Below are 27,112 nucleotides of genomic sequence, written 5' to 3' on the forward strand. Positions count from 1 at the left end.
AAGTCCAGGTAGATAATATCCATTGGCTCTCCTTGGTCTATGCTTGTTACTTCCTCAAATAATTTGGGCAAATTTGTCAGGTATGATACCCTCTTGATGAAACCACGCTGACTTTGCCCTATTTTACCATAGACGTTCAAATATTCAGTAATCTCATCCTTCACAATGGACTCCAGGATTTTACCCATGATCAACATTAGGCTGTATCAATAATTTATCGTCTTTTGCCTTATTCATTTTTTAAACAGGGTGTCATGTTAGCAAATTTCCAGTCCTCTGGGAACCTCCCTGACTCTAGTGATTCCAGAAAGATCACCACTAATACATCCATTAGTCGATAATACTGATTTTTTTCTATCTTTGCCTCCAAACTGTGCAATGTTTAGTCCATACAAATTGTGCCGTGCCAGGTTCATTGACCTTACTGCAATGTTTGACCCCGAGCTTACAGACTTAGAGTCATTGAGTCCTACAGTAGGGAGACAGGCCCTTAGGTCTAAACTGTTCCGTGCTGACCAAGATGTCCATTCATGCTAACTCCATTTCCCTGCACTTGGCCCATATCCTTTTCAGCCTTTCCTATCCATGTACTTGTCCAAATGCCTTTTAAAGGTTGTTAATCTACCGGCCTCAACCACTTCTGCTGGTAGCTCATTCCATATGTGTACCACCCTCTGTGTAAAAAACATTGCCCCTCAGGCTCCCTTTTGTTCTTTCCCCTCTTACCTTAAACTGATGCCCTCTAGTCCTTGATTCCCCAAGCTTGGGAAAAAGACCGAGTGCACTCACCCAATCCATGCCTCTCATGATCTTATACATTTCTTTAAGATCCCCCCTCAGTTTCCTAAGTGCTAAACAAAAAGTCCAAGTTTGTCCAATCTCCCCCATAACTCAGACCATTGAGTCCTGGCAACATCCTTGTAAACTTCTTCTGCACTCTTTCCCGTTTAATAGCATTCTTCCAACCGCAAGATAATCAAAACTGAATGCAATATTCCAAGTGTGGCCTCACCAACATACTGTGCAACTGCAACATAACTTCCCAACTTCTATACTCAATGCCCCGACTTGAAGGTCAGTGTACCAAAAACCCTCTTCACTGTCCTGTCTACCTGTGATTCCACTTTCAGAAAATTGTGCACCTGAACACCAAAGTTCGTCTGTTCCACTACACTCCTTACCATTGACCATGAAACTCCTACCTTTGTTTGATTTTCCAAAATGCAAGACCTCACACGAATCTATATGAAACTCCTTTTTGCCATTTCTTGGCCCACTACCCCTGCTGATCAAGGTCCTGCCGCAATTTCAAATAACCTTTCTAGCTGTCCACAATACTGCCTATTTTAGTGTCATCTGCAAACTTACTAATCATGCCTTGTAAATTCTCATCCAAAACATTAATATAGATAACAAACTGTAATGGGCCCAGCACCGTAGCCTGAGGCACTCCACTAGTCACAGACCTCCAGTCCAGCAAGCACCCTTCCACTATTGTCCTCTGCTTCTTATCATCAAACCGATCGTGTATCCAATTTTCCAGCTCCCCCGGATTCCATTTGGTCTCACCTTCCAGACCAGCCTACCATGAGATACCTTATCAAGGGCCTTACTGAAATCTATATAGACTAGATTTACTGCCCTGCCCTCATCAACCTCCCTGGTCACTTCATCAAAGACTCTAACAGATTTGTGAGGCATGAACTCGCACGCACAGATTTATTGGTAGCAGAGTAAGTAGTAAGAATTTGGCTCGAGGGGCTTCAGAGGGCAGCAGCTCAGCAAAATGTAAGCTCAGATAAATTCCTTTTAACTTTTGTTTTTAGTCTTAGAACGGTTGAGAAGGTCGTTAGGGTAGTCGCACGTTCCTCCTGCAGGATGTGGGAGCCCAGGGAGACTTCCATTGTCCCTGATGACTACTTGTGTGGGAAAATGCATGCAGCTGCAGCTCCTGGAAAACTTTGTTAGAGAGCTGAAGCTGAATGCACTCAGGATCGTAGATAAGAGTTTTAGTGAGGTGGTCACACCTAAGGTGCAGACAGAAAGTAGCTGGGTGACCATCAGGAAAGACTAAGGGAGTAGGCAGAGAGTGCACGAATCTCATTGAAAACAAGTGTTCTGTTTTGGATACTGTTGGGGAGGATGACCATTCAGGGGAAAGCAGCAGTAGCCAGATTGGTGGCGCTAAGACTGGCTCTGGGGCACAGTGGGAAAGGATAAACAGGACCTTAGTGATAGGAGACTCAATAGTTAGGGGCACAGGCAGGAGATTCTGTGGCTACAAACAGGAATCCAGGATGGTATGTTGCCTCCCAGGTGCCAGTGCCCAGATGTCTCAGAATGGCTGCAGAATGTTCTCAAGGGAGACAGTGTGCAGCTAGAAGTCATGGCACAAGTGACATAGATACAAATAGGATTGGGGTCCTTCAGAATGATTATAGAGAACTAGGAAAAAAGTTAAAACCAGGACTTCATTGGTGGTAATCTTTGGATTATTTCCAGTGCCACATGCCAGTGGAGGTAAGAACAGGAGGATATGACAGATGAATGTATAACTAAATAATTGGTGCGGGGGGCAGGGATTCAGATTTTTAGATGATTGGGATCTTTTCTGGGGCAGAGGTTCAAGAGGGATGGGTTGCACCTGAACTGGAGGGCGACCAATATCTTGGTGACCAAGGAAGGGTTTAAAGTAGATTGGTAGTGGAGTGGGATCCTCAATAGCAGGGAGGGAAGTGCTCGGCTGGAAGGGAGATACAGTAGTCAGAAATAGTAAGTTGAAGATACAGGTCAGGCTGGAACACGACAGGGAGCAACGAGCGCCTGTTGGATTAAATTGCATCTATTTCAATGCAAGAGAGCTGACAGATAAGGCTGATGAACTCAGGGTGTGGATAGGTACATAGGACTGGGATATTATAGCTATTAAAGAAACATGGCTAAGGGAAGGACAGGACTGGCAGCTTAATGTGCCACCGTACAGGTGCTTTAAGCAGGACAGAAGTGGTAGAAATACGGTGGGGGAAGTTTCATTTTTGATTAAGGTGAGTATCACAGCAGTAATCAGAGATGAACTAACTGAAGGATCATCCAGTGAGGTTTTGTGGGAGGAGCTGAGAAATTGCGGTTATACTATAGGCCCCCAAATAGTTCAAAGGGAATTAGAGGAACAAATATGCAGTGAGATGTGAGAGACTTACAAGAGCAATAGGGTTGTGATAGTGGGGAATTTTAATTTTCCTAACATAGTCTGAGACTGTTATAACATTAAGGGCTTAGATGGGATAAATTTTGTTTAATGCGTTCAGGAAAGTTCAACCAGTATATAGAGGGCCCTATTCAGGAAGGGGCAAAACTCGACCTACTCTTGGGAAATAGAGCAGGATAGATAACTAAGGTGACAGTGGGGGAGCATTTTTGGATCAGTCATCATAGTTCTATTCATTTTAAAATAGTTATGGAGAAGGACAAAACTGGTTGATAGGTTCAAGTTCGAAATTGGGGCAATGTGAATTTTGATGGAATTAGACAGGAGCTTGCAGGGGTTGATTGTAGTTTAGGGGTTTGCAGCAAAGGGATCTTTGGCAAGTGGGAGGCCTTTAAAGTGAGATAGCTAGAGTTCAAGGTCAATATGTTCCTGTGGGGGTGAAGGGCAAGGTTGGTAGGAATAGGGAACCCTAGATGACAAGAGATATTGAGGCTTTGACCAGAAAAAAAAAGAAGGCATGGCTCAGGTACAGGCTGCTGGGATCAAGGGAATCCCTAAAGGTATATAACGGATACAGGAGTTTACTGCAGAAGGAAATCAGGAGGGCAAAAATGGGGCACGAGATAGCCTTGGCTGAAAAGATTAGAGTAAATCCAAAGAGGTCCTTTAAGTACATTAAAGGAAAAAGAATAACTGTAGAGAGAGAGAATAGGACCTCTCAAGGACCAAAGTGAACATGTATGTGTTGAAATACAGAAGATGAGCAAGGTTCTGAATGAGTATTTCTCCTCTGTGTTTACCACGGAGAAAGACACGAAGACATGGGAACTTGGGGAAATTAGTGGTGATATCTAGGGGACAGTCTATATCACAGTAGAGGAGGTGTTGGATGTATCAGAATGTATGAAGGTGGATAGATCTCATGGTCCTGATCAGAGATATCCAAGAACACTGCAAGAAGCTAGAGAAGAAATTGCGGGGATCCTGGCTGATATTTTTGCATCATCGTTAGCCACAGGTGAGGTCCCGTTGTCTTTAGGAACTTGAGCCGGGGTGATAGAATGAGTGCCAAAAGAGTGAAACATAAAGAAAACAAGTTTTCCATGGATTCCCTTTTTTGGAAATCATTTTGGGCTTTGGACTATTTTTGAGTGAGAATCAGTTTAGCTCAGTTGGCTGGATTGTTGGTTTACAGAACAGTGTGATACCAACAGCATGGATTCAATTCTCAACACTGGTTTGAGATTAACCATGAAGGACTCTCCTTCTCAATCTCTTCCCTTGCATGACGTCTGGTGGCCCTCAGATTAAATCATGACCAGTCTAATGAGAGAGTGGCCCATATGGTCTGGTAAGATTATGGTGATGCAACAAGGACATTTTTGAGTATGGGTTCCTATAACTATGCTTGACCCTGATTTATTTACCTCAGTCAGAAGTCATCATAATTATTGGTAGGAGAGATAAATCATTTTGTTTTTCAAGAACTGTGATGGGATGACATTGCATTAGAAATACTTTGTCTTCCTTTTCCATGGTAACATTCTCCTTCGACATTTTGAAACAAGACCTCTTTGTCTTCTATCCTTTAGTAATACACAGCACCAAAACAAAAAGTCAAAATGACATCTGCAGGTTACGAAAGCTGTAACAGTAGAGGCTGTAGCCATTGAAATACTATGGTCTCTATAAACCAATTCAGCATAATAAATCATTCATGTGACGTACTACTGAGGTAACAGTATCAAAGCATTTTTTTGACTAGTGCAGCTGCTCAGTTGCAGTGAATAAAGATGTTTTATCCTGCTGCATTTTTAAAATTCGCTCTGTGCTTTTTTTTAAAATATTGATGATGGGCATCATCCTGATCGTCTTGATGTTTTATTTGCTAGTTGGCTAGCAAAGCAACATGGATGGCAAATTGTGGAGGAATTACCCATTGCAAATCAGCATATTGTGGGGCACAGACAGATGTTTCTGTGACTCAGCAAGACATCAGAATGTTGTGTTGTCTGCCTGGTGCCAGGGTCAAGGATGTCTCAGAGACAGTGCAGGTTATTGTGAAACGGGAGTGTGATCAACAAGGAGGTCTTTGTGCATGTTACTATAAACAACATAGATAGGGAAACAGGGAGGGAATTTCTGTGAAAATATAAAAAATCCCACCCAATTTACTTCAAGCCTGCCAACTTCCAGTTTTAACTGAGGCAGGACAGGGAGTGGGCAACCAAATAAGAAGTCATTTAAATGAACAGTAACGTTTGTGTCTCAGACACTATCTCCATTTTAGGTTTAACTCTGGCCAACAATGTTTCTGGGAACCTTGGGGAATGTAGCAGTGAAACAAAGGCAAAAATAATCGTGTCACAACAATAAGTTGTCTCTCCCTCACTGTTTAGGGACCAACAGAGTAGGAATTCTTCTTCTCAGAAGCCCAATCTACTATTTTCCCCCTCCAGTATTCCACACCTCTCCAACTCTCTTGGAAAATGAGTTGTTTGAGTTCTGAAAAAGAATTATATCGGTCTCAAAATGTTAACTGTTTCTCTCAACACAGATGTTGCTAGACCTACTGAGTCTCTCCAGCATTCTCTTTGTGCTTGTTTTCAGCTTTCCAGCAACCACAGTATTTTGCCTTTATAGGACAAACATATTCCACAACCCACAACTGCTGCTTTTCTCCATCGTTTATTATTTGTTTCAATAACTTATAAGGATTTTCTGTTATTTTGATCTTTCTATTTAAAAGGTCTAAATTTTACCAAAATATTTCTAAGCTAAGTCAATTTCAGGAGGTTTGATGGAGGGTTTCTCTTTGTAAGTCAGGTCAAGAGCTGCCAGCCAGGAACTGCCCTTTACAGTGCACATAGCAGGACAAAAATGAAAAAGTAAAGCTTCTGAGGGCACAAAGGTGGCATGGGTTACAAATAGAAGCTCACATTAGTAAATATACTGTGATAAAAGGGAAATGCTGTGCATGCTGGAAGCCTGAAACAAAAACAGAATATGCTGGAGCAACTCAACAGATTTGGCAAGTTCTGCAGAGCGAGAAACACAGGTACTGTTTTGAGGCATTTAAACTCAGGAACATGGACAAAGGGTTGTGTAATGTAGTCACAGAGTCATAGAGTCATAGAGATGTAAAGCATGGAAACAGACCCTTCGGTCCAACCCATCCATGCTGACCAGTTATCCCAACTCAATCTAGTCCCACCTGCCGGCCCATATCCCTCCAAACCCTTCCCATCCAAATGCCATTTAAATGTTGCAATTGTACCAGCCTCCACTACTTCTTCAGGCAGCTATCAGCCATAATTGTAGACCCTTGGAAATGAAAAAAAATTAGTGCAACTGTCACATCGACAGCCACTGATATTGGATGGCCACCCACTTCTACAAGTCACAAGACCCACTCAAACAGTTGGCACATTGTGCTGCCCTTAGGACAACCTTTATCTGTGGTGGCAGCGGCAATTCTCTCATCTGGAGAAAATAGCATTGAGGTCAATAGATTCTTAATGTTCTGTACCCCCTAAGCATCCTAAGGGGACCATCAGCTACAGCGTTTTCATGTGAAAGCTGTTCAGCAGGTGATGGGGAATGCTTTAGATCCTGGGCTGACTAATGCATTTATTGCTTTTAAATTTTGCTGTGCCTTTAGAGAACATGGCAGCATTGACAATAACCCCTTCTGTCACTGGATCTCCATTGGATGTGGTTCCAATGAACCTGTGTGAGCAATATCAGAAACAGAACAGTTTCCTAGTTATGTGAGCAGTCAGCATTTGTGTCGCATACAAATGACAATTTAGCACAGTCTTCCATATGGTGGGGCATAGAAGACCCTGATAAGAAAGGCTATGGACAATGTTCTTCCTAATTTTCTTCCTGGCTTTGCAGGCCTCAGCTCTGTGTATGACAGCAACTTCTGGGAACTGGAAATCAGTGCCACACTCTGATCATGACACATGGAACCTAGGTGTGCATAGCCACATAACTTAGAGAGAGAATTGACCATGGAATGCTTATATTTGGACTTCTGATATAGGAGACCGCATTACAGTGTATGAGGCGGGATTACTGAAAAGTTGTCCCTCTTGCACACCCCCTTGCATTACTCAAAGGCAGTATTGCATTTTGATCAATACTTACAGTTTAAGATGAAAGGAAATGACCTTGGATCATCATTATGAATTGTGGCTCATAAGTGACGCTTTTAAGCTCACCTATGTTGACTTTTGCTTCATGTAATGATCCATATTCACATAGTTGGACACTGCATTTATTTCATAGGCAGAGTGCTATGATTAAAGATGTGGTCAATCTGTGTTGTGTAGATGCCTGATCAATGCAGTGGCCCCTTCAAGGGCCTCACATTGCTCACAATTACAGCCTGCATGTACAGAATGAAAATATCACTTTCTGTGCCTATTCTGTGTGTGGTTACGGCCATTTGCCATTTCCACTGCACAGTTGCAATTTGAATGAGAATGGAAGCTAACAAACATTGTGCTTTGCAGAGTTAGTTGTGGGCTCAGCCAGGCAATCAAAGAGCTCCCTGACACCTCTTATGTTTCTTTTCCCTGCTGACCCCATTGGACTTTCACATGCTATTACTCAACTCTTTCACTTAAGTTTTTATTGCACAAATTTACCCCTCGAGCTCCGGCACTTCAGCTCAGCAAATCAACCATTGTGCTACACTACTTTGTCATCAAAGCTGGGGTGATTGTGACAATCAACAATCCTCCCAATCCCCGAAGTAAACTATATCCCTTAATATCCTGTTGTCTTCCACCCTGATATGCTGAGTTCCCCCTTCACAATTATTGTCCACTCTGCTTTTGCAGCATGAAGCCTCAGTTTCCACAGTTGACTCCCCAGCTTCTCTACCACATAATAATAAGCCTGCTTGGTTTTCAGGTAGCAGACACCTAGGAATGACTGTGGCCTAGTCTGTCTGACTTCAACAGACATCTGGACTGCTAAGCGACTGAGGTCCTGAATGATCTCTCTGCAGCTTCTTGACTGACTTAATTGTGAATCCCTGGACTGGTTGCACTGGACCTGCAAAATTGACCACGGCACACTTCTGTGGTTGTACAGAACCCCTGGTTTTGATCACTCCAAGCTGCCAACTATCCGCATCTAAGCCCCTGGATTAGATTGGATGCTGCCTTTCACTGACTGCAGGGAGATTCCCCTGACTGATGACCCCCTCTTTTAAGTATTACTCCCCAAAGATTGTGAAACATTGCATTTTGGCTGAAGCACATTCAATGTACTTCCCACAAAGACTATTAGCACATTGTGAAGTTGTGATATTGATGTAGCGCAATATCGTTTGGCAACATTTTCATTCCTTTAATTGATCACTGATGACAATTGCGAGAAGCTCCTGGCTTGATGTCTATGGTAATCAGCAAGGCACAACACACCAGCAGATAGAAAAGGTGTGTGAGAAAGGCAAAGCAAGGCTACAGTGAGCATTGGAGATTTCAATATGTAGGTGAACTGGGAAAATCAAGTTGGTAGTTGATCGCAAGAAAAGAAATTTGCAGAATGTTTACAAGATGGCTTTTTGGAGCAGCTTGTGGTGGAGCCCACTAGGGAACAGGCAATTCTGGATTTAGTGTTGTGCAATGAGGCAGACTTAATAAGGGAGCTTAAGGTGAAAGAACCCTTAGGAGGCAGTGATCATAATGAGATTGAATTTACTCTGCAATTTGCGGGGGAGAAAGTGGAATTAGATGTAATGGTATTACAATTGAATAAAGGCAACAACAGAGGCCTGAGGGAGGAGTTGACCAAAATTGACTGGGAGAGGAGCCTAACAGGAAAGACAGTGGAACAACAATGGCAAGAGTTTCTGGGAGTATTTCAGGAGACACAACAAAAATTAATCCCCAAGAAAAAGATGCATACTAAAGGGAAGATGAGGCAATCATAGTTGACAAGGGAAGTTAGGGACAGCATAAAAGCAAAAGAGAAAACATATAATGCAGTGAAGGGCAGTGGGAAACCAAAGGATTAGGAAGCATGCAAAGACCAACAGAGGACAATGAGAAAAGAAATAAGGAGGGAGAAGATTAAAAATGAGGGTAAGCTAGCCAGTAATATAAAATAAGTTTGCAGGAGTGTATTTAGATGTATAAAGGGCAAAAGAGAGGCAAAAGTGGCTGCTGGAATACAACGCTGGCGAAGCAGTAATAGGGAACAAAGAAATGGCTCAGGAACTGAATAAGTAGTTTGCATCAGTCTTTGAGGTGGAAGACATGGATACCATCCCAAAAATTCAAGAGAGCCGGGGGCAGAGCTGCGTATGGTGGCCATCACCAAGGAGAAGAAAAACCGTAAGGTCTGAAGGTGGATAAATCACCATAGATATGCTACAACCCAGAGTTCTGAAGGGGCTAGCTGAAGAGATAGAGGCTTTAGTGGTGATCTTTCAGGAATCATTGGAGTCAGGGAGGTCCCAGAGGACTGGAAAATTGCTAATATAATCCTCGCTCCCTCCATCCCACACCCAGCCCCGTTTACAAAGGGAGTAAAGCAAAAGATGGGAAGTTATAGGCTGATTAGCCTGACCTCAGACTTTGGTATAATTTTGGAGTCCATTGTAAATGACGAGATTTCTGAACATTTGGAAGTGCTTGGTAAAATAGGCAAAGTCAGCATGATTTCATCAACGAAAGGTCATGCGTGACAAATCTGTTATAATTCTTTGAGGAAGTAATGAGCAGGTTAGACCAAGGAGAGCCAATGGATATTATCTACCTGGTCTTCAAGAAGACCCTTGACAAGGTGCCGCACAGGAGGCTGCTGAGTAAGATAAGGACCTATGGTGTTAGAGGAAAGGTACTAGGATGGATAGAAGCTTGGCTGTCTGACAGAAAGCAGAGAATAGGGATAAAAGAGTCCTTCTCAGGATGGCAGTCATGACTAGTGGTGTTCTGCAAGGCTCAGTGTTGTGACCACAACTTTTCATTTTATACATGAATGATTGAGATGAAGGAACTGAGGGCATTCTGGCTAAGTTTGCAGACAACATAAAGATAGGTGGAGATTCAGGTGGTATTGAGGAGGTGGAAAGGCTTCGGAAGGATTGTGACAGGTTAGGAGAGTGGGTAAATAAGTGACAGATGAAATACAACATGGGAAAGTGTGAGATAGTGCACTTTGTTAGGAAGAATAGAGGCATGGATTATTTTCTAAATGGGGAGAAAATTCAGAAATCTGAAGTGCGAGCCCTAGTCCAGGATTCTCTTAAGGTAACTTTGTAAGTTGAGTAGGTTGTTGGGAAAACAAATACAATGTTTGCATTTATTTTGAGAGGACTAGAATAGAAAAGCAGGGGTATACTTCTGAGACTTTAAAAAAGTTCTGGTCAGACCACATTTAAGAGTATTGTGAGCAATTTTGGGCCCGATACTTCAGGAAAGATGTTCTGGCCTTGGAGTGGGTCCAGAGGAAGTTCACGAGAATGATCCCAAGAATGAAAAGTTGAACATATCTGGAATGTTTAAGGACTCTGGGTCTGTACTTGATGGAATTTAGAAGGATGAGGGAGAATCGAATTGAAACTTACAGATGACTGAACAGCCTGGACAGAGTGGATGTTGAAAAGATGTTTTCTTTGGTGGAAGAGGCTAGGACCTAAGGGCACAGCCTCAGAGTAAAGGGAAGACCCTTTAGAACGGAGATAAGGAGAAACATCTTCAACCAAAGAGTGGTGAATCTATGGAATTCAGTGCCGTAGAAAGCTGTGGAGGCCAGGTCATTGAGGTATATTTAAGAAAGAGATACATAGGTCCTTGGTTGTCAAGGGGATCATTAGTTACGGGGAGAAAGCAGGAGAATAGGGTTTAGAAACTTATGAGCCATGCTTGAATGGTGGAGCAGACTCGATGGGCTGAATGGCCTAATTTCTGTTCCTCTGTCTTATGGTCTAAGTATTGTGAGCCTGTAATTTCTGAATGAGATGGGGAAGCACAAAGGCAAGGCATGACATGGTAATGGATGCTGTGCATGTCAAATAGGCGCAAAGTAGTGAGCACTGAGTAAGTAAATGAGAAGCTCTGAGATGTACCAGGCTCCAACATATGACATAGATGCTTGTTCCTGCATGCAAAGTGTCTTGGCAGCAACATTACAATGGAAGATTCTTTGTGCTCCAAAGTGCAGCATTGAAATGGAGAACTTTATTCTAAGTGAATCGGGAATTTGCCATGAGGATGTGGTGAGGTTGGTACATCTCCAATGGCAACATTTGTGGGTGGAGAGTATGTAGGCATTCACTGCCAGTAGAATGTAACTTGAGATATGTGGATTGCAGTCAAAAATGGAGGCCTGAAGTAGCAAACAGTAGGCTGGAGTTACCAGATGCCAGTTCTGCTTTCCTGTCAAGAATTGTCGCTGTCCAATCTCTAGAATATGTGGGAGAATAGGAAACATAAATGAGGTGAGATTAGGAATTAATGAAATGATAATGCATGCAAACAAGCTTTTCGATGTTCACTGTAGAAACCTTGGTTACAAAATAAGTTTGTGTTCTCCTCAACATCAAGAATCTCATCTTTCTTATCTCACCATTGTCCACATAGTTCATGTCTGAGAAGGTTCAACCCAAAGATTTTATGATTTTTAAAGTGATTATCTTATTTAATTTAAAATATGTATTGCTAATTCTCTCAACATTTGCTTGTTCTTACAACTGATGCTTATGTTTAATTTGAAATTTGTAAATCGTATGGAACTCCTCATCTGAATCATTGTTTGCTTTTAAATCAGGGGCATTTATTATACAAGCTGGCTGCCATATATCTTAATCATATACCTATTCTTAAACATATCATCAACATAATTGAATGTTCAATGCTTAATGATGGTTATTTCTCTGTATCTACTTTCAAAGCTTAAGTGCCATTTCATGATTCACATCACAGTAGAATAATGTGGCAAATAATAATTACAGTGAAGCCAGACACAGTATCACGGCAACTAGATATTTCACAAGCTTCTATTTTTGGGCATATTCTTGGGAGAAAATTTAAATTAAAATAGGTGTAGTTTTCATATATGAATAAAGATACAAGATTATATCCTGCTGCTACTAGAAACAGTGGAATAACTTTGTGAATAAACCATATGTGATGCACAAAGACCGATAAGGAGTAAACTTCAGAAATATCACTCACCTTATTCTTTAACAATTTGTGAACATTCTGTGCTTTTTCTCAGCATATTTTCAGGCAAATAAGTGGAAGTAAGCATTATTAAACACTAATAGACAAAAGTCAGTTATTTCAGAGATAGATTTAATTAATGTTTAAAAACCCTTGAAATGTTGTTTTAAGTGTTAAAAAGCCAAAATAAATTTGATTTCTGTTCCATTCTGGGTGATCAAATACTTGATCCCAGCTGCTGCTATGTGTGGATATATAACTTTCGGGTGGGATCACAGAATGGACAGTATTGCAGACAGGATTGCATGGCTACTTGTATAATGTTCGATTGCAGAGGGATGTTTGGAGGGACTCTCAGTTGTACCCCAGTTGGTTGCACTGTCCAAGTGTTGAGGCCGTCACTGAGGAAGATGAGAATGCCACCACTTGTGGGGATCTCTCTAACTGAGGGACCAACTGTGCAGCAGGGTTTGGTGATGGAGACTGTCCTTTCAACCATTCGTGTGGGGCAGTCTCTGGAAATGTCCCTATTGGCACTTGTACAATGAAGACAACTATCGTGTGCGTTGCATCTGCAAGCTAAAGCAAATGAGCAGTCTGCCTCTATTTCCTCTGAGGCCATAAGGTGAAAACTGTGCAGAAGTGACTGAGAGTGGAGGTCACAATGTCAAGGAGAGCACTAATTGGGTCACTGGGTGTCTTATCACATGTCCCTGAGCATTTTTGATCTTTTCGAGCACCATGTAAATACTGACATAAGAAGCCCAATGTGTGAACTTCTTTTGATTAATGGCAGTAGAGGGAAAAAGCAATGAAGTGGTGAAGGGGAACAAGGGCCCATGAATCATGATAGTGGAAGCTCTGGGCCAGTAGTTTCCAAACCTTTCAAGAACACAGCACACTTCAATCAGACAAGCAATTCCATGGTATGTCCACTTTTAGTAGCTGAATTGTTTGCTCATAAACATCGCATTTACTTCTATTGTACTTGCATTACTATGATTATGGTCTTACCAGAAATGTTTGTAATATAGCGAAAACAACAAACTAAAGAAACATTTATGTGTCAAATCAACTGGAAAAAAAAGTGTCTTCAACTGTGAGCACAGATGCATTTCCAAAATCTGCTCAACTATTTTTAACTATTCATAGTCCGAAATCTGTTCCACAAGCATTGAGTGTCTTTGTTAGCATTAGCTTCTTTTATCTCATTTTACTATCAACAAAATAACACAGCAACACCATTGCTCAGTTTCTGTGGTCACTTGTAAAAACTATCAGGTCATCTCAATTTTGCCATTGGCAGACTGTATGTAGAAATGTTCACATTTTAGAATTGAAAGACAGATACCTCACTTTTAATTTGATGATAAATGTTTACCAGTATTATGAATCATAATTTTGGTTGGATAGAATAATGGAACAATGTTTGCTTTACATTGATTTTCACCATCTTTGTACAAAATTTCATGGCACACTAGGATAGTTCTCGCAACACACAAGTTGAAAACCACTGCTCTTGGTGCATGTACATCCTTCATTAATGGCAGGAGTGAAACTGTTCCTCTTTGCGCCTTTCAAACTGCATTTCATACGGTGCTGTTCCTCCTGAATCAGAGGGACCATAGCTGAAATTAATTAATTAGATTAGATTAGATTACTTACAGTGTGGAAACAGGCCCTTCGGCCCAACAAGTCCACACCGACCCGCCGAAGCGCAACCCACCCATACCCCTACACTTACCCCTTACCTAACACTACGGACAATTTAGCATGGCCAATTCACCTGACCCGCACATCTTTGGACTGTGGGAGGAAACCGGAGCACCCGGAGGAAACCCACGCAGACACGGGGAGAATGTGCAAACTCCACACAGTCAGTTGCCTGAGTCAGGAATTGAACCCAGGTCTCAGGCGCTGTGAGGCAGCAGATATCCCACCTGCCAGCATCCGGCCCATATCCCTCCAAACCCTTCCTATTCATATACCCATCCAAATGCCTCTTAAATGTTGCAATTGTACCAGACTCCATCACTTCCTCTGGCAGCTCAGTCCATACATGTACCACTCTCTGTGTTGCCCCGTAGGTCTCTTTTATATTTTTCCCCTCTCACCGTAAACCTATGCCCTCTAGTTCTGGACTCCCCCACCCCAGGGAAAAGACTTTGCCTATTTACCCTATCCATGCTCCTCATAATTTTGTAAACCTCTACAAGGTCACCCCTCAGCCTCCGACACTCCAGGGAAAACAGCCCCAGCCTTTCAGCCTCTCCCTATAGCTCAAATCCTCCAACCCTGGCAACATCCTTGTAAATCTTTTCTGAACCCTACAAAGTTTCACAACATCTTTCCAATAGGAAGGAGACCAGAATTACTAGCAATATTCCAACAGTGGCCTAACCAATGTCCTGTACAGCCGCAACATGACCTCTCCCATCTCCTGTACTCAATGCTGTAACCAATAAAGGAAAGCATACCAAATGCCTTCTTCACTATCCTATCTACCTGCGACTCCACTTGGAGGAAAGTTTAATTTTAAACTAGCTGTCATTTGAAAAGCCTGCCCCACAGCAATAACACTCTGTTGGTGGCTTAAAGAAGCTACATCAGACCTCTGTTTCACCGGAAAGGATGCCCATCATTTCAGAGCTTCTGGCCCACCTGTTTTGCTGGAGCTCCTGCAGGTCCAGGCAGCATCAGCATTCGTTAATGGATACTGCTGGGACTGCAAGGGCAAAAAGGGGTTGGACACCCTAGGTATGTGATAGGAGGATGGTTTTGAAGGACAGGTGTGAAAGAATAACAGGAGGGTAGTGTCTCAGCTGGGTGGTATCTATATGTGCACATAGCAACCATGAATCACATGTCTCGTTCTCCCTTTTTGCCAATGTTATGTAAAAAAAGTAGAATTTGAACTCATGTCCATCCTACTGCCCAGATTTTGGTTACTTTAAGCAACCTGATTAGATAACTGACAGATATGAACAGGAGTGTCCGGCCAACTGGCAGGAGCTGGAGGCCAAAGTCTTGGCTTGTCTAGGCCGCTGGACAGGACTGCTCCGAGTACTATCTTACGGGAGTTGAGTGCTGGTCATAAACCAGCTGGCGGCTGCCATGCTGTGGTACCGGCTGGTCACTTTGGTCCCACCTCCTGGCTTTGTCGCTGACATAGAGAACGTTGGTCGACTTCTTCTGGGACAAAAAGATGCACTGGGTCGCTGCGCAGGTTCTGAGTCCCCCTATTAAGGAGGGTGGTCAGTCGCTGGTGTGCGTCCGCACCCAGTTCGCGATGTTCCGCCTTCAGACCTTGCAGTGATACCTTTACATCGAGCGTCCTCCTAGGTGGCACGCCCTGGCGACGTATTTTTTCCGCTGAGTGCGTAACCTCACCTACGACACACAGCTCCTGTTTGTCGTCCGTGATGGTTTGGAGGTCGCCCTCAAGACACTGCCTGTCTTTTACCAGGACCTGATCACTGTCTGGAACATGGTTGAATTGTGTTGCGCCTACCCCCCGGTAGGAGTAACGGCTGTCGTCAGGGAGCCGTTGCTCAGGAATCCGCACCTCCGTGCTCGCAGGTTCGAGTGGCTGTCACAGGGGAGGGCCGTGGCGGCGAGGGTGACCAGGGTCGGGTATGTGCTGGGTGCCGGGGTCCTGGGCTGGATGCTGCCGCAGGACATAGCAAGCAGGGCAACGGTAGATGTCCAGTACGTGGCCACCGTCATACGACGCCTTAAAACAGCGGTGCTCGGACCCGACGTAGTGCACCAGTTGGAGGACGCTCAGGTGTGCGGTGAGATCCCGTCCACGCTCACCCCAGCCCAGACGGAATTTCACATTGGCCCCAAAGTTCCGTACTTCCTACGGGAGCCTGTGCCCCACAATCTGAGCTGCCTCCGTAATTTTAATTTTGTCCCTTTTAAGGACGTAAAAAGCTGTGCCCTGTATCGACTGCTGCTGCACACCGTCCACCTCTTCTCCCTCATCCACCGCCCGGACATGCCTTGATGTGCCCATTTGCCACCGGGCAGTGGGGATCCCCAGTGGAGGGCTCTCCACGTGGGAGTCCTCCCCCTTTCTCTCGGGAATCTGGGGTGGATGGTGCTGCACGCAGCGGTCCCCTGCAACCGCAGATTGCGGTGGTTCAGGGACTCCCAGCCCAACTGCTTGTTCTGTGGCGCTGTGGAGTCCGTGAACAATGTGTATATTGGGTGTGGGTGTTTGCAGTCCCTTTTTGATTTTCTTAAAAACCTTCTCCTCTGCTTTTGGTTGCACTTAAGTCCCACGCTCCTGATCTTCGGGCACCCGGTATGGAGGAGGGAGGGCAGGTCTGAAGACCTTCTTGTGGGTCTGCTCCTGGGCCTGGACAAACTGGCCATAAACATGTCCAGTCAGCGGGCCGTGGAGGGGGTAATTAGGGCCGACTGCCTGCCCTCTTCTGCGGTTTTGTTAGAGCCCGGGTGTCCTTGGAGAAGGAGCACGCGGTGTCCACCAATACCCTGGAGTTGTTCAGGGAGAGGTGGGCACCGCAGGGAGTGGAGTGCATTATTTCTCCCCAACTCTATTTTAATTTAATCCCTGCCCTCCCCCTTCACTGTTTGATCACACAGCATTGCCCTTTGATGTGAAGGGCACTGCTTGTCACTGGCCACCACTGCCTTTAATTTGCATGTACTGTATTTGTTATTTATCGTTTTCTGCCAGGCTTAAATAGTGGTTAAATAGGATTGAATGAGGTGTGTGACCTGAGACTTGAATTGACGAGAATACAGAAATGATTATATGTTTTATGTTCAATATTTAAATTAATAAACTCATTATAGATTACTGTATATGGATCAGTAATCGAAGTTGGCTGATTTAGAATGTTATTATTGGTCTGCAGTGAAACAATGTTTTTCAGAATACATTGCTTAACAAAGAGAAACAGGCTGAAATAGTAAATTTAATGATCTGATTAGAATAAAATATGCTCCTCAATTAAAATTTTTTATTTCATATTAAACTTACTTGTAAAAAATAATTAAATGTGTTTGTGTAGAAGTTAAAATAGATCAGGCTGTTATGTATTCCCTTGGCAAGAGAATATTCTAAAAATTTCTGCATTTGATGGATACAAAGGATATTATTGTGATCATAGAGTATAAGTCAATCTTTGAAGTCTCCAAAACCTCTTTCAAAAACAGAGGTCCACCTACATGCTGAATATGAAATATGAACCACTATTGTGGTGGTCACCATTTTGAGATGTGAAAGGGAATACAGTAATTTGTGTTTGATGCATTTTATTGAATTAATTCATTCTACGAAAATACTTGCTCACAATCAAAGCCTTTTATACCATCAAATTAATTTTTGGAATCTTATGTAAGGAGTTTATCAAATTGAATTTGAGCCTGTCTTGCTATGGCATCATCACAAGAATCTCACTCTGGAAAAGATATTTCAGTTATCATGAAACTCTATAATAAATCATCACCTCATTTCATTGAATTGGATATTCAGCATTGCTTGAATGATCCAGTGACACTAGTAGCATCCCATGATCTAATGATAAAATTGTACAAACATGAAGTGAGGTAACACTCATGTTTCCATTTGGGTGAACATTTTTTCTCCACCAACTAGCCATTCCAGTTAAATGTGATAGAGCCATAGAGTTATCAAGTTGTATCGCATGGACAAAAACCCTTTGATTCAACTGGTCCATGCCAACCTAAGTTCATCTAGTTCCATCATTCGACCCATGTCCCTTTAAACCCCTCCTATTCATGTACCCATCCAGATTCCTTTTAAATGTTGTAATTATACCATCCTCCACCACTTCCAATGGCAGCTCATTCCATACACATACACCCTCTGCATGAAGAAGTTATCCCTTAGGTCCCTTTTAAATCTTTCTTTTCACCTTAAACCTGTGCCCTCTAGTTTTGGATTCTCCCGCTTTGGGAAGAGGACCTTGGTCTTATCTATGGCCCTCATGATTTTATAAGGCTTTATAACGTCACCCTCAGCCTCCAATGCTCCAGGGAAGATAGCTCCAGCCTATTCAGCCTCTCCCTGTAGTTTAAACCCTCTGACCTGGCAACATCCTTGTAAATCTTTTCTGAACCCTTTCAAGTTTCACAATATTTTTCCCTAATGCAGTTTTCCAAAAGTGGTTTAACCAATGTCCTGTACAGCTACTTGTGTGAGGCACACATCTTAAGGCTGATTTATGGACATTAGACCACCCTAATTCAGTTTGGATGTTACTTCTTGAAATGCCCCTTTTAATCTCATTAGTTATTTAGGATCTAAACATGTCCTGCACTAATGAGCTGCATTGTCTGCTAGGCCATCAGAAGTCTATTCCGTACATTATCAATCTACAACATTACTGCATCTCAGTTATTTTCATGGATATACATAGAAACATTTTCATGAACTCAATTCCTGGCAAACTTTAATAATTGAAGATTAGCATAGGTTTGATTTTTGTTCACTGCTGTGAATTGTGTCTTCTTTGAGCCCTGTGATTTTCCACAGAATTGTCTTTGAACCTTTCTACACCATGCTTCAGCTGATTATGAGACCTAATAAGGTCTTTTGATAATCTTTGAGCTACCTTTGTCTTCTGCCACAATGCGATACATTTTTTTCCTTAAAGTGGCTTTACCTAGCTGTGATTTTGAAATCGTTGCTGAAGTCAGGGTCCACTTGAGTGTATATAAACATTCTCCATTCTGGTATTGATAGAACCATTTTGATAATATTCTGGGACACATTCCGAAACATGTTTCTTAAGATCAGGACATTTACTAATCCTGCCTCTATTAATACATTTGCTATCAGAATGAATTCCTTCAGCTTTGATTCTAACACTAGCTCAAAATTCCTAGAAGCCTGGCACTCCAACCACAAGGCATAAACAAACACATAGATCTAGATACCATCTATCAATCCCTCAGAAAACGAACAGGAAATGACATCATCACAAACCCCAGGAACCCCATCCAGGACAAACATATAAATAGAAAGCAGGAGACAACAGCTTCGCTTCACTTGGAGGTCGCCACTGATGATGTTACTCGCCAGGTACTGAAACGTCTGGATATCAAACCTACAGCTCAGCGAGCAAATCTACACCCTAAACCTCAACCTGAGCTACAAACCTTCATAAACCTTGCAGTTATTTTATGAGTTAGCATGTTTCAGCTTTTAACTTGAAAATAGTTTCTGGCTTAACTTATTTATTGGTGTAATGTTAAAAGATTAAATTGTACTATTTCTCTGGACATTAAGGTAATGTCAAAGGGTTAAACTGTACTGTCTTTCTCCAGAAGCTGAACATTCTGGAAGTGAATGAGGACGACATTCATGTAGGAATGTGGATGACTCCCACTTCATTTGGGCAGCCATTTACTATTACTCTCCTGTTATTATCAAATTAAACTCTCATTCAGTCCCTTCAATTCAGAAATACTTTCATAGCCTTCCCCAACGTTAGAACATATAACACCAATGCTGTCTTGGGGAATCACGGAGTCAGGACATCAACTGCATAATGATTCCCCAAGATTACAGCATTTACATTTACATTATCTCCGAGGATGACATTGTTGTACCATTGTACCTGGGGTAATGTGGTTGTGGGTTGTGGGGTGTGGGGGGTGGGGGGGTTAGTATCTGTGAGCATTACTAATTGATCTGTATAGAGGGGATGTGTTTCCTTTGTTCAGGGCCTCTTTTGACTTTACATGCCTGCGAGGTGGGTCAAAGGGGGGGGTCACCTCACTTGTGCAAGCTTTAATAAACTTTAACTGTTTGCAGCTGTTGGTGTGTGCGAATTGCATCTTGTGTGTGAAACCTCAGGAAAAGAACTTAACATATGGTGGCAGGGTGGGATTCCAACATACATGGAGCTTCCAGGTGGGCTGAATAAGTGATTGTCTGTGTGTTGGTTGCATGAGATAGATGGGCTGACAAGGTAAGGTTCACCTTGATCTCTCTCTCTCTCTCTTTCTAAACTTAACACTCAGTCGACCCTTTGTCTACTGGGACACTGCAATGACGGAATCTTTGACGTAACTCTCACATTTGCACACCACTGAGTCGCTTTGCACGAAAAGGAATTTTGATTGGGGTTAGAGTCCCCAGGGTTTTGACTGGGGTTAGAGACCCCAGGGTTTCAATTGGGGTTAGAGTCCCCAGATATATTGAGTAAGAAAAGGGATTCGAGACCCTGTGGGAAGTAAAGTGAGAAAGGGTTTATGTCCCCAGAGAAAAGGAATTTGAATTCCTCTAGTGGCGAGGTTTGAGGCTCTGGAGCATAAAAACAGGTTAGAAACCAGGAACTTCAAAGAAAAACATCTAAACAAAATTTGATACTTCTTAAAGTTATCGCCTTTGTTCCTCACTCCTCCCCTTAGAAATGCTTTTGGGACGGCATGGCATCACCAGGAAAAGGGGGAGAACGTCGGACCCCGACAGTAAAGTACATTAACTGCCAGGGATGTTTTGTCCAGGTTTTGGTTGTGGGAGTCTCAGTTTCTGGGCTGTGGATGTGACTCGCCGAGTCTTTGTTCTGGGGAACGGGAGTGGCTTGGCCTGCAGTGCCATGTGGTCTGCTGTGAGGGTCTTCTCTTTTTATAAGTGTAATTTCAGCGAGAGGATGCGAAAAAAATGCTGAAATTAAGATTGTACTAGTACTTGGGTCAAAAAAGGGAATTTCAATATAAGTTATGCCATACTGCAAGTGTTTCATATTTAAATATTTTGGTTTGTTAAAATACTGGTTCAGAAAATCCTTTTAAGTGTCAGTTTTGCCTTGTTTGAATCAGGATTTCAATTCAGTGTGTTTTGTGGGCTATGTTAGAAGACTGATTTTGTTTCTACATTGAAATTGTACAATATTACGTCCTTTTAAAAATGATCAAACTTGTTACCTTAAAACAAATTGATTGAGGACCTTCAGCCCCTGATTTATTTGAAATTCTACAATGCCTGTTTCAAAAAACAATTGTGTCAGTGTTCATGCTTAGGCCAGATGAGAGTATTGTGTTAAAATACCTTTGCTGATTTTTTTTTAATGTAGTGTTCACAAAAAGAACAGTGTGTTTTAATTTTGATGTTTTGTTAAGATTTGGAGAATATTAGAACATGAGGCTGAGCAGTTTAAGTTATGTCAATTATTGTCAAGACTTCATTGGCCCCATTCATATTGCAAATTCAAAGAATGTTGATCACTTACAAAGTTACCCCTATAATTCTGACTGTTTTATTTGGGAAGTTCCACTGGGAGAACATATTTTAATATATCCTGCATTTGTTTCAAATGAATATTTGAGATTTAAATCTGAACTGAAACTGCCCCTCTTCAATAACCAAAGTACAGGAAACATTTTGTTGTTTTCTCGCTGTTCCAGATTTTCTTAACAGCTTTCACATTGGCCAAGTATTAATTTGTTAAAGGAAAATAATTTTTGAATAACCTGAATGGGGTCCCCCGAGGATTTGATTTTAGGACAATTGATTGTTGTTCATAAGTGACTGAACTGTTTAGGCAGTACAATTTAGAAATTTATGGATTGTATAAAACTTAATAATATCATAAGTAGTCAACAGAGTAACAGACTTCAAGATCACTGAGAATGTTGAAATAGGCAGAAACAATTTAATGTAGTTAAATGTTTGACTGTCTTCATACTGATAACCACCTTGACAAGGAAAGAATGAGAAAGGAAATGCAGAAATACTTTCAGCAGCTAATATTGTCTCTAGAGTTTCTCCATTCACAGGTAAAGCATGCCTTTGGATCACCGTCCACCCCTCCACAACCTGATCTAATGGATTCAATCAAATCCCCAGTCACGAGCATGAAAAGTGAAGAAGCTAACAACAGTGAAGAGAAGGTCTGTACGCTTTTTGTCAGTGGTCTTCTATGGACATGAGTTTTACCTGGTCTTTTGACCATTTAAGGGATATGAAAGTTCAATGATCAAGGTAACATCACAACAGCCAGTTGGCTTTGTTACATTTGACAGCAGAGTGGGAGAAGAAGCAGCAAAGAATGCTGCGTTTGCCTAGCCTGCTGCTGCATCTGCAGCTGCCGCACTTCACGCTCGGATGTGTTGATATCCCCATCTGAAGCATCTCCGTAAGAATGGAAGTGTTGTCAGTTTTGTTAAGTATTTAACTACTCTCATCCAAAAGTTCACATTTCTCTGTGGAGCGGTGCACAAGGACAGACTGGAGTTTGTTTTCAGGTTGGACTTTACTGAAGGAGATTTTGGATAACTGGCTCATTCCCACTTGAACTTGGAGTGGATGGAATGGTCACTAAGGACTGTGGATTTAAGAACTTTAATGGTGAACTTTTTTTTTCCACATGGCAGAATTCTGCAAATTCTATTTGCTGCACGGACTAGAATTTTTTTGTTGTTATAATCATTGCATGTTGTGTGTCAATAACTTGCTTAAATACTGGCTGTCAGAGTCTTATGAAAGCTGCTAGTGTCATCTAGGTGGTTATCTTGGGATGATAAAAGGGTGGAATGTAATATTAAAAGGTTAAATTGTACTATCTCTCTGGACATTAATATAATGTGAAAGGGTTAAACTGTGCTGTCTTTCTCCAGAAGCTGAGCATTCTGGAAGTGGATGGGACGACATTCTTGCAGGAATGTGGATGACTCCCACTTCATTTGGACAACCATTTACTACTACTATCGTGCTATTATCAAATTAAACTCTCATTTAGTTCCTTCGATTCAGAAATGCTTTCATAGCCATCCCCCAAAAGTTAGGACATATCATACCTACATTGTCTTGGGGGATCACTTAGTCAGGAAATCGTTTGCATGCTGATTCCCCAGGATTAGGATATTTACATTTACGTGATCTCCGAGGATGACCTCATCTACCATTGTACCTGGGGTAATGTGATTATGAGGGGGGGGGGGAGTGGCCAGACTACTGTAAGCATTACCAACTGACCTGAGTAAAGGGGATGTATTTCCTTTGTTCAGAGCCTTTTTTGACTTGGCTTCGCATGCCTGCTAGGAGGATCAAAGTGGGTCACCTCAGTTGTGCAGGCTTTAATAAACTTTAACTGTTTGCAGCCGTTGGTGTGCGCAAATTGCATCTCGTATGTAAAACCTCGGGAAAAGAACCTAACATTGGAGCACTCATTTCTTAGTCTTTCATTATATGTGGCCTGCTCTGTGTGGATGCCTCTTTAATTTTGGAATACCTTTGCAACATTTCTGGCCAGATGCTTTGTATCTAGTTACACACATTTGTTGAGTGAAAAATTAAACCAGGAAAAAGTGAGGACTGCAGATGCTGGAGATCAGAGCTGAAAATGTGTTTCTGGCTCATTCCTGAAGAAGGGCTCATGCCCGAAACGTCGACTCTCCTGCTCCTTGGATGCTGCCTGACCTGCTGCGCTTTTCCAGCAACACATTTTCAGCTCTGAAAAATTAAACCAGACTAGTAGTAAACAGCATTTCATGGCTGAAATGGTTGCATTATAGATATTTTCTAATCAGCCTGTTCTGAGATGTTATTACACACCTCTAGAACAGATGGGATTTGAACCCGGATTTCCCATTCCACAGGTAGGAACTTATATAAGTTGCCTTATATGCTGAATGTATGGAAAAACATCAGGTTTGGGACCAAAACAATTCTGTTGTTTTGAACACTGGACTGATTTACATGCCATGATCTATGGTAACAAGGATGACTTATGGGTTTAGAAAATTAAATTATGAAGCCCAACTTGAAAAAAATGAATTGTTTTCCATGGAGTCTGCTTTGGCACTAAGGATGTTGTTTGTAGTTGTTGAAAGTTGATCATCTAATGTTATGACATTTTGGGAGTTTCTTCGAGTCGTCTTAGGTCCACTGACCCTCGGCTGCTTCATGAATGACCTTCTTTCCAGCATAATGTCAGAAATGGGAATGTTTTCTAATAACTGTGCAGTATTCACTACAATTTATAACACCTAGTTAATGAAACAATAGTTTCTGTATGCAGGCTGATTAGATAACATTCAGGCTTGGGCTGATAGTGACATTGTTTCAAGCAATGACCATCTCCAAAACTCTGAACTTTTCTTGACATTCAGTGGTATTATCATTACTGAATCAACCACCATCAATATAGTATGGGGGTCATCATTCAGCAGAAAGTTAACCAGATCAGCCAGATCAATATTGCAGCTGCAAGTGCAGGTTAGTATTTGGGTATTCTTCAACAGGTGACTTACATTCTAATTTCCAAAATCCTTCTGCCATTTGGAAGAAGCAAGCCTGGAAGTCTGCAAATAATGGAACACCTTCCACTTGCCAAGGTGAATGCTACCCCAACAACACACAAGAAACTTGTCATCAAATCCAGTTTCAATGCACCCATTCTCTGTTTGATTATTCATTTTCTCCATCAGCTAAAAGAACACGGAACGCAGGAGCAAGTGAACACTATATTTCCTCTAAGTGACACATCATACAGAGTTAGAAATATATTCCTGTTCCTTCATGTGGATGCTAAATTTTCTCAGCCTCTGAATGATGTGGCCAATGAGCCAATTGGGAAAATGTGGTGAGAGTGGTAAAATGAGATTCTTTATGTCCAGGAAAAGAAGTCTGATTTTGAAACTAATGTTTGAATGGTGAGTTGAGAATCTCACTAGAAAGCAGAGAGAGACTGAATTGCATACATTAACATTTTACTAGTAGCTAAGTTTAAAAATCCTGTTTGCACGTGTGTCGGAGAGAAACTAGTCGCCAACAATTCCTGACATGAAAGACAGAACAGGTATTTGGCAGTTCTAACTCACCTCTTTCTCCTCCAGGCTTCCAACTTGGGATGCAGTCCCCAACATCTCCTGCAACTACATGTGACCCTATTAATAGATTGGCATCAGACACACTCTATCCTCAGTATTTTTCATGGCACATTTCTGACACTTAGAATACAGTTCTCCACTTCAGCATTGCCTGGTGGCTCAGTGATTAGCGCTGCTGCTTCACAGCGCCGGGGACCCAGGTTCAATTCCCACCTCGGGCAACTGTCTGTGTGGAGTTTGCACATTCTCCCCGTGTCTGTGTGGGCTTCTCCCGCAGTCCAAAGATGTGCAGGTCAGATAAATTGGCCATGCTAAATTTCCCGTAGTGTTAGATGCATTAATCAGGGTTAATGTAGGGGAATGGGTCTGGGTGGGTTGCTATTCGGAGGGCTGGTGTGGACTTGCTGGGCTGAAGGGTCTGTTTCCACACTGTAGGTAATCTATTCTAAAACATTGCACTTTGGAATGCACTGGCATTCACTTTCTTGCTGCTGTCAGGCCTATTTGCATGCAGCAATAAACACCCAGCTCATAGATTGGAGCCAAGTGGATCTCAGGGGTCCTTGCTTGCTCTCTTTGCACTCAATCACTCTGTGAGTACTTGCATGCTTACTGCATCTCTGCCTTCTTTGTTGTTTTGCACTTTTGTGCTTCATGGTATTGCTTTTCCTTTTTAACACAGACACAAAGTCAGCTAGCTTGTCAGATCGTCAGCAGTAATCAGTCAAAGCGTTGGACATGTTGCTATACAGTACCATGCTCAAGCTCACACCTTTATCATGTACCAGGATCGTACGTGAAGAACACATTGCATGTTCTTCAAACAATGACCATGTTTCAAAGTCTAATGGGAGTAGTCCATTCAAATCAGGGAGACAGCCTTCACTCATGGGCTATGGTATAATAAGACAAGGACATAATCTGATTGCCATTTGGCGGCTTAGACATTGTCAGTTGGCTGTTTGGGATATCCTTTATCACTACAGTCTAGAGAATGAGCCATAGACAATCTTGCACGTCCAATTCAACTGGTTCAGGGATTAGTGGTGAATTAGTTGAGGAGCTGCACAGAGTTTAAGGCATGTTCACTCAACAGTTGTGACTGTCTTTCTAAGTCATTTGAACCTCTCACCCTCAGAGAAAAAAACACTCATTCCACCCAAGTCGAAGCAGTCTGTTCACTGAAAGCCAGGGAGGGGCTAGTTATTAGGGGCTACTATTGTGGTGGGATGCTGGGTAAGACAATTGTGGGGATGGAGGCACTGTTTTGGAATGCAGAAGGGATACTAATTGTGAATTGGAAGCAACTCAACATATACGGGTGGGAGTCAATAACACATCAGAGGATGCAGGGTACTGATGGAGGTGGATCATTGGTGGTCATCATCACTCTGGACTTCAATAGATGGACAGTGCATGTCTATGTTTGACTTACTGAAATGCTTGGGGAGATAAGCATAAACACATTAGGTGGGAATGTGGGATTGGCAGGCAGTGCAAAGAAGAATGAAACATGAAGCTTTGGGGGTCTCCTAGACTGAGAGATTGACCCTCTGACTCACTCTACCAAATATGACCTTCAGTGTCTTCCATCCTCATCCAAGTCATAAATGGAAATCAAAATGGCTGCCACTATGCGTGGAGTGGGTGGAATGAGTGTTTTTTCTCTCTGAGGGTGAGAGGTTCGCTTTTGAGCAATGTGGTGCCGTTTAAAAGGTAGTAGCAATAAAAGGACACACACAGTACAGGTGAAGATATCTCTTATCATAATATTGAATGTGTATCTCTTGCATTGACTAACTATATCAACCAAAACTCATGGTAAAAAGCACTCTTGACCACAACATTCGACATTCCAAATCAATCTTACAAGTGGACGTAAGGC

At 42.3% G+C, this 27,112-nt stretch overlaps 1 protein-coding gene across 1 annotated transcript in view; it reads left to right on the forward strand.

The window, feature by feature from the left end:
• Positions 1 to 22,217, forward strand: part of LOC132827252 (radial spoke head 14 homolog) — a 107,209-nt gene extending 84,992 nt beyond the window's left edge. The window contains exon 4 of the mRNA XM_060843876.1: positions 22,174 to 22,217. Within this exon, the coding sequence (XP_060699859.1) occupies positions 22,174 to 22,217 (44 nt within the window). The remainder of the gene's footprint in view (positions 1 to 22,173) is intronic.
• Positions 22,218 to 27,112: the final 4,895 nt, after the last annotated feature.

This window comes from Hemiscyllium ocellatum, chromosome 24 (genome assembly GCF_020745735.1).
Source record: "Hemiscyllium ocellatum isolate sHemOce1 chromosome 24, sHemOce1.pat.X.cur, whole genome shotgun sequence".
NCBI lineage: Eukaryota > Metazoa > Chordata > Chondrichthyes > Orectolobiformes > Hemiscylliidae > Hemiscyllium > Hemiscyllium ocellatum.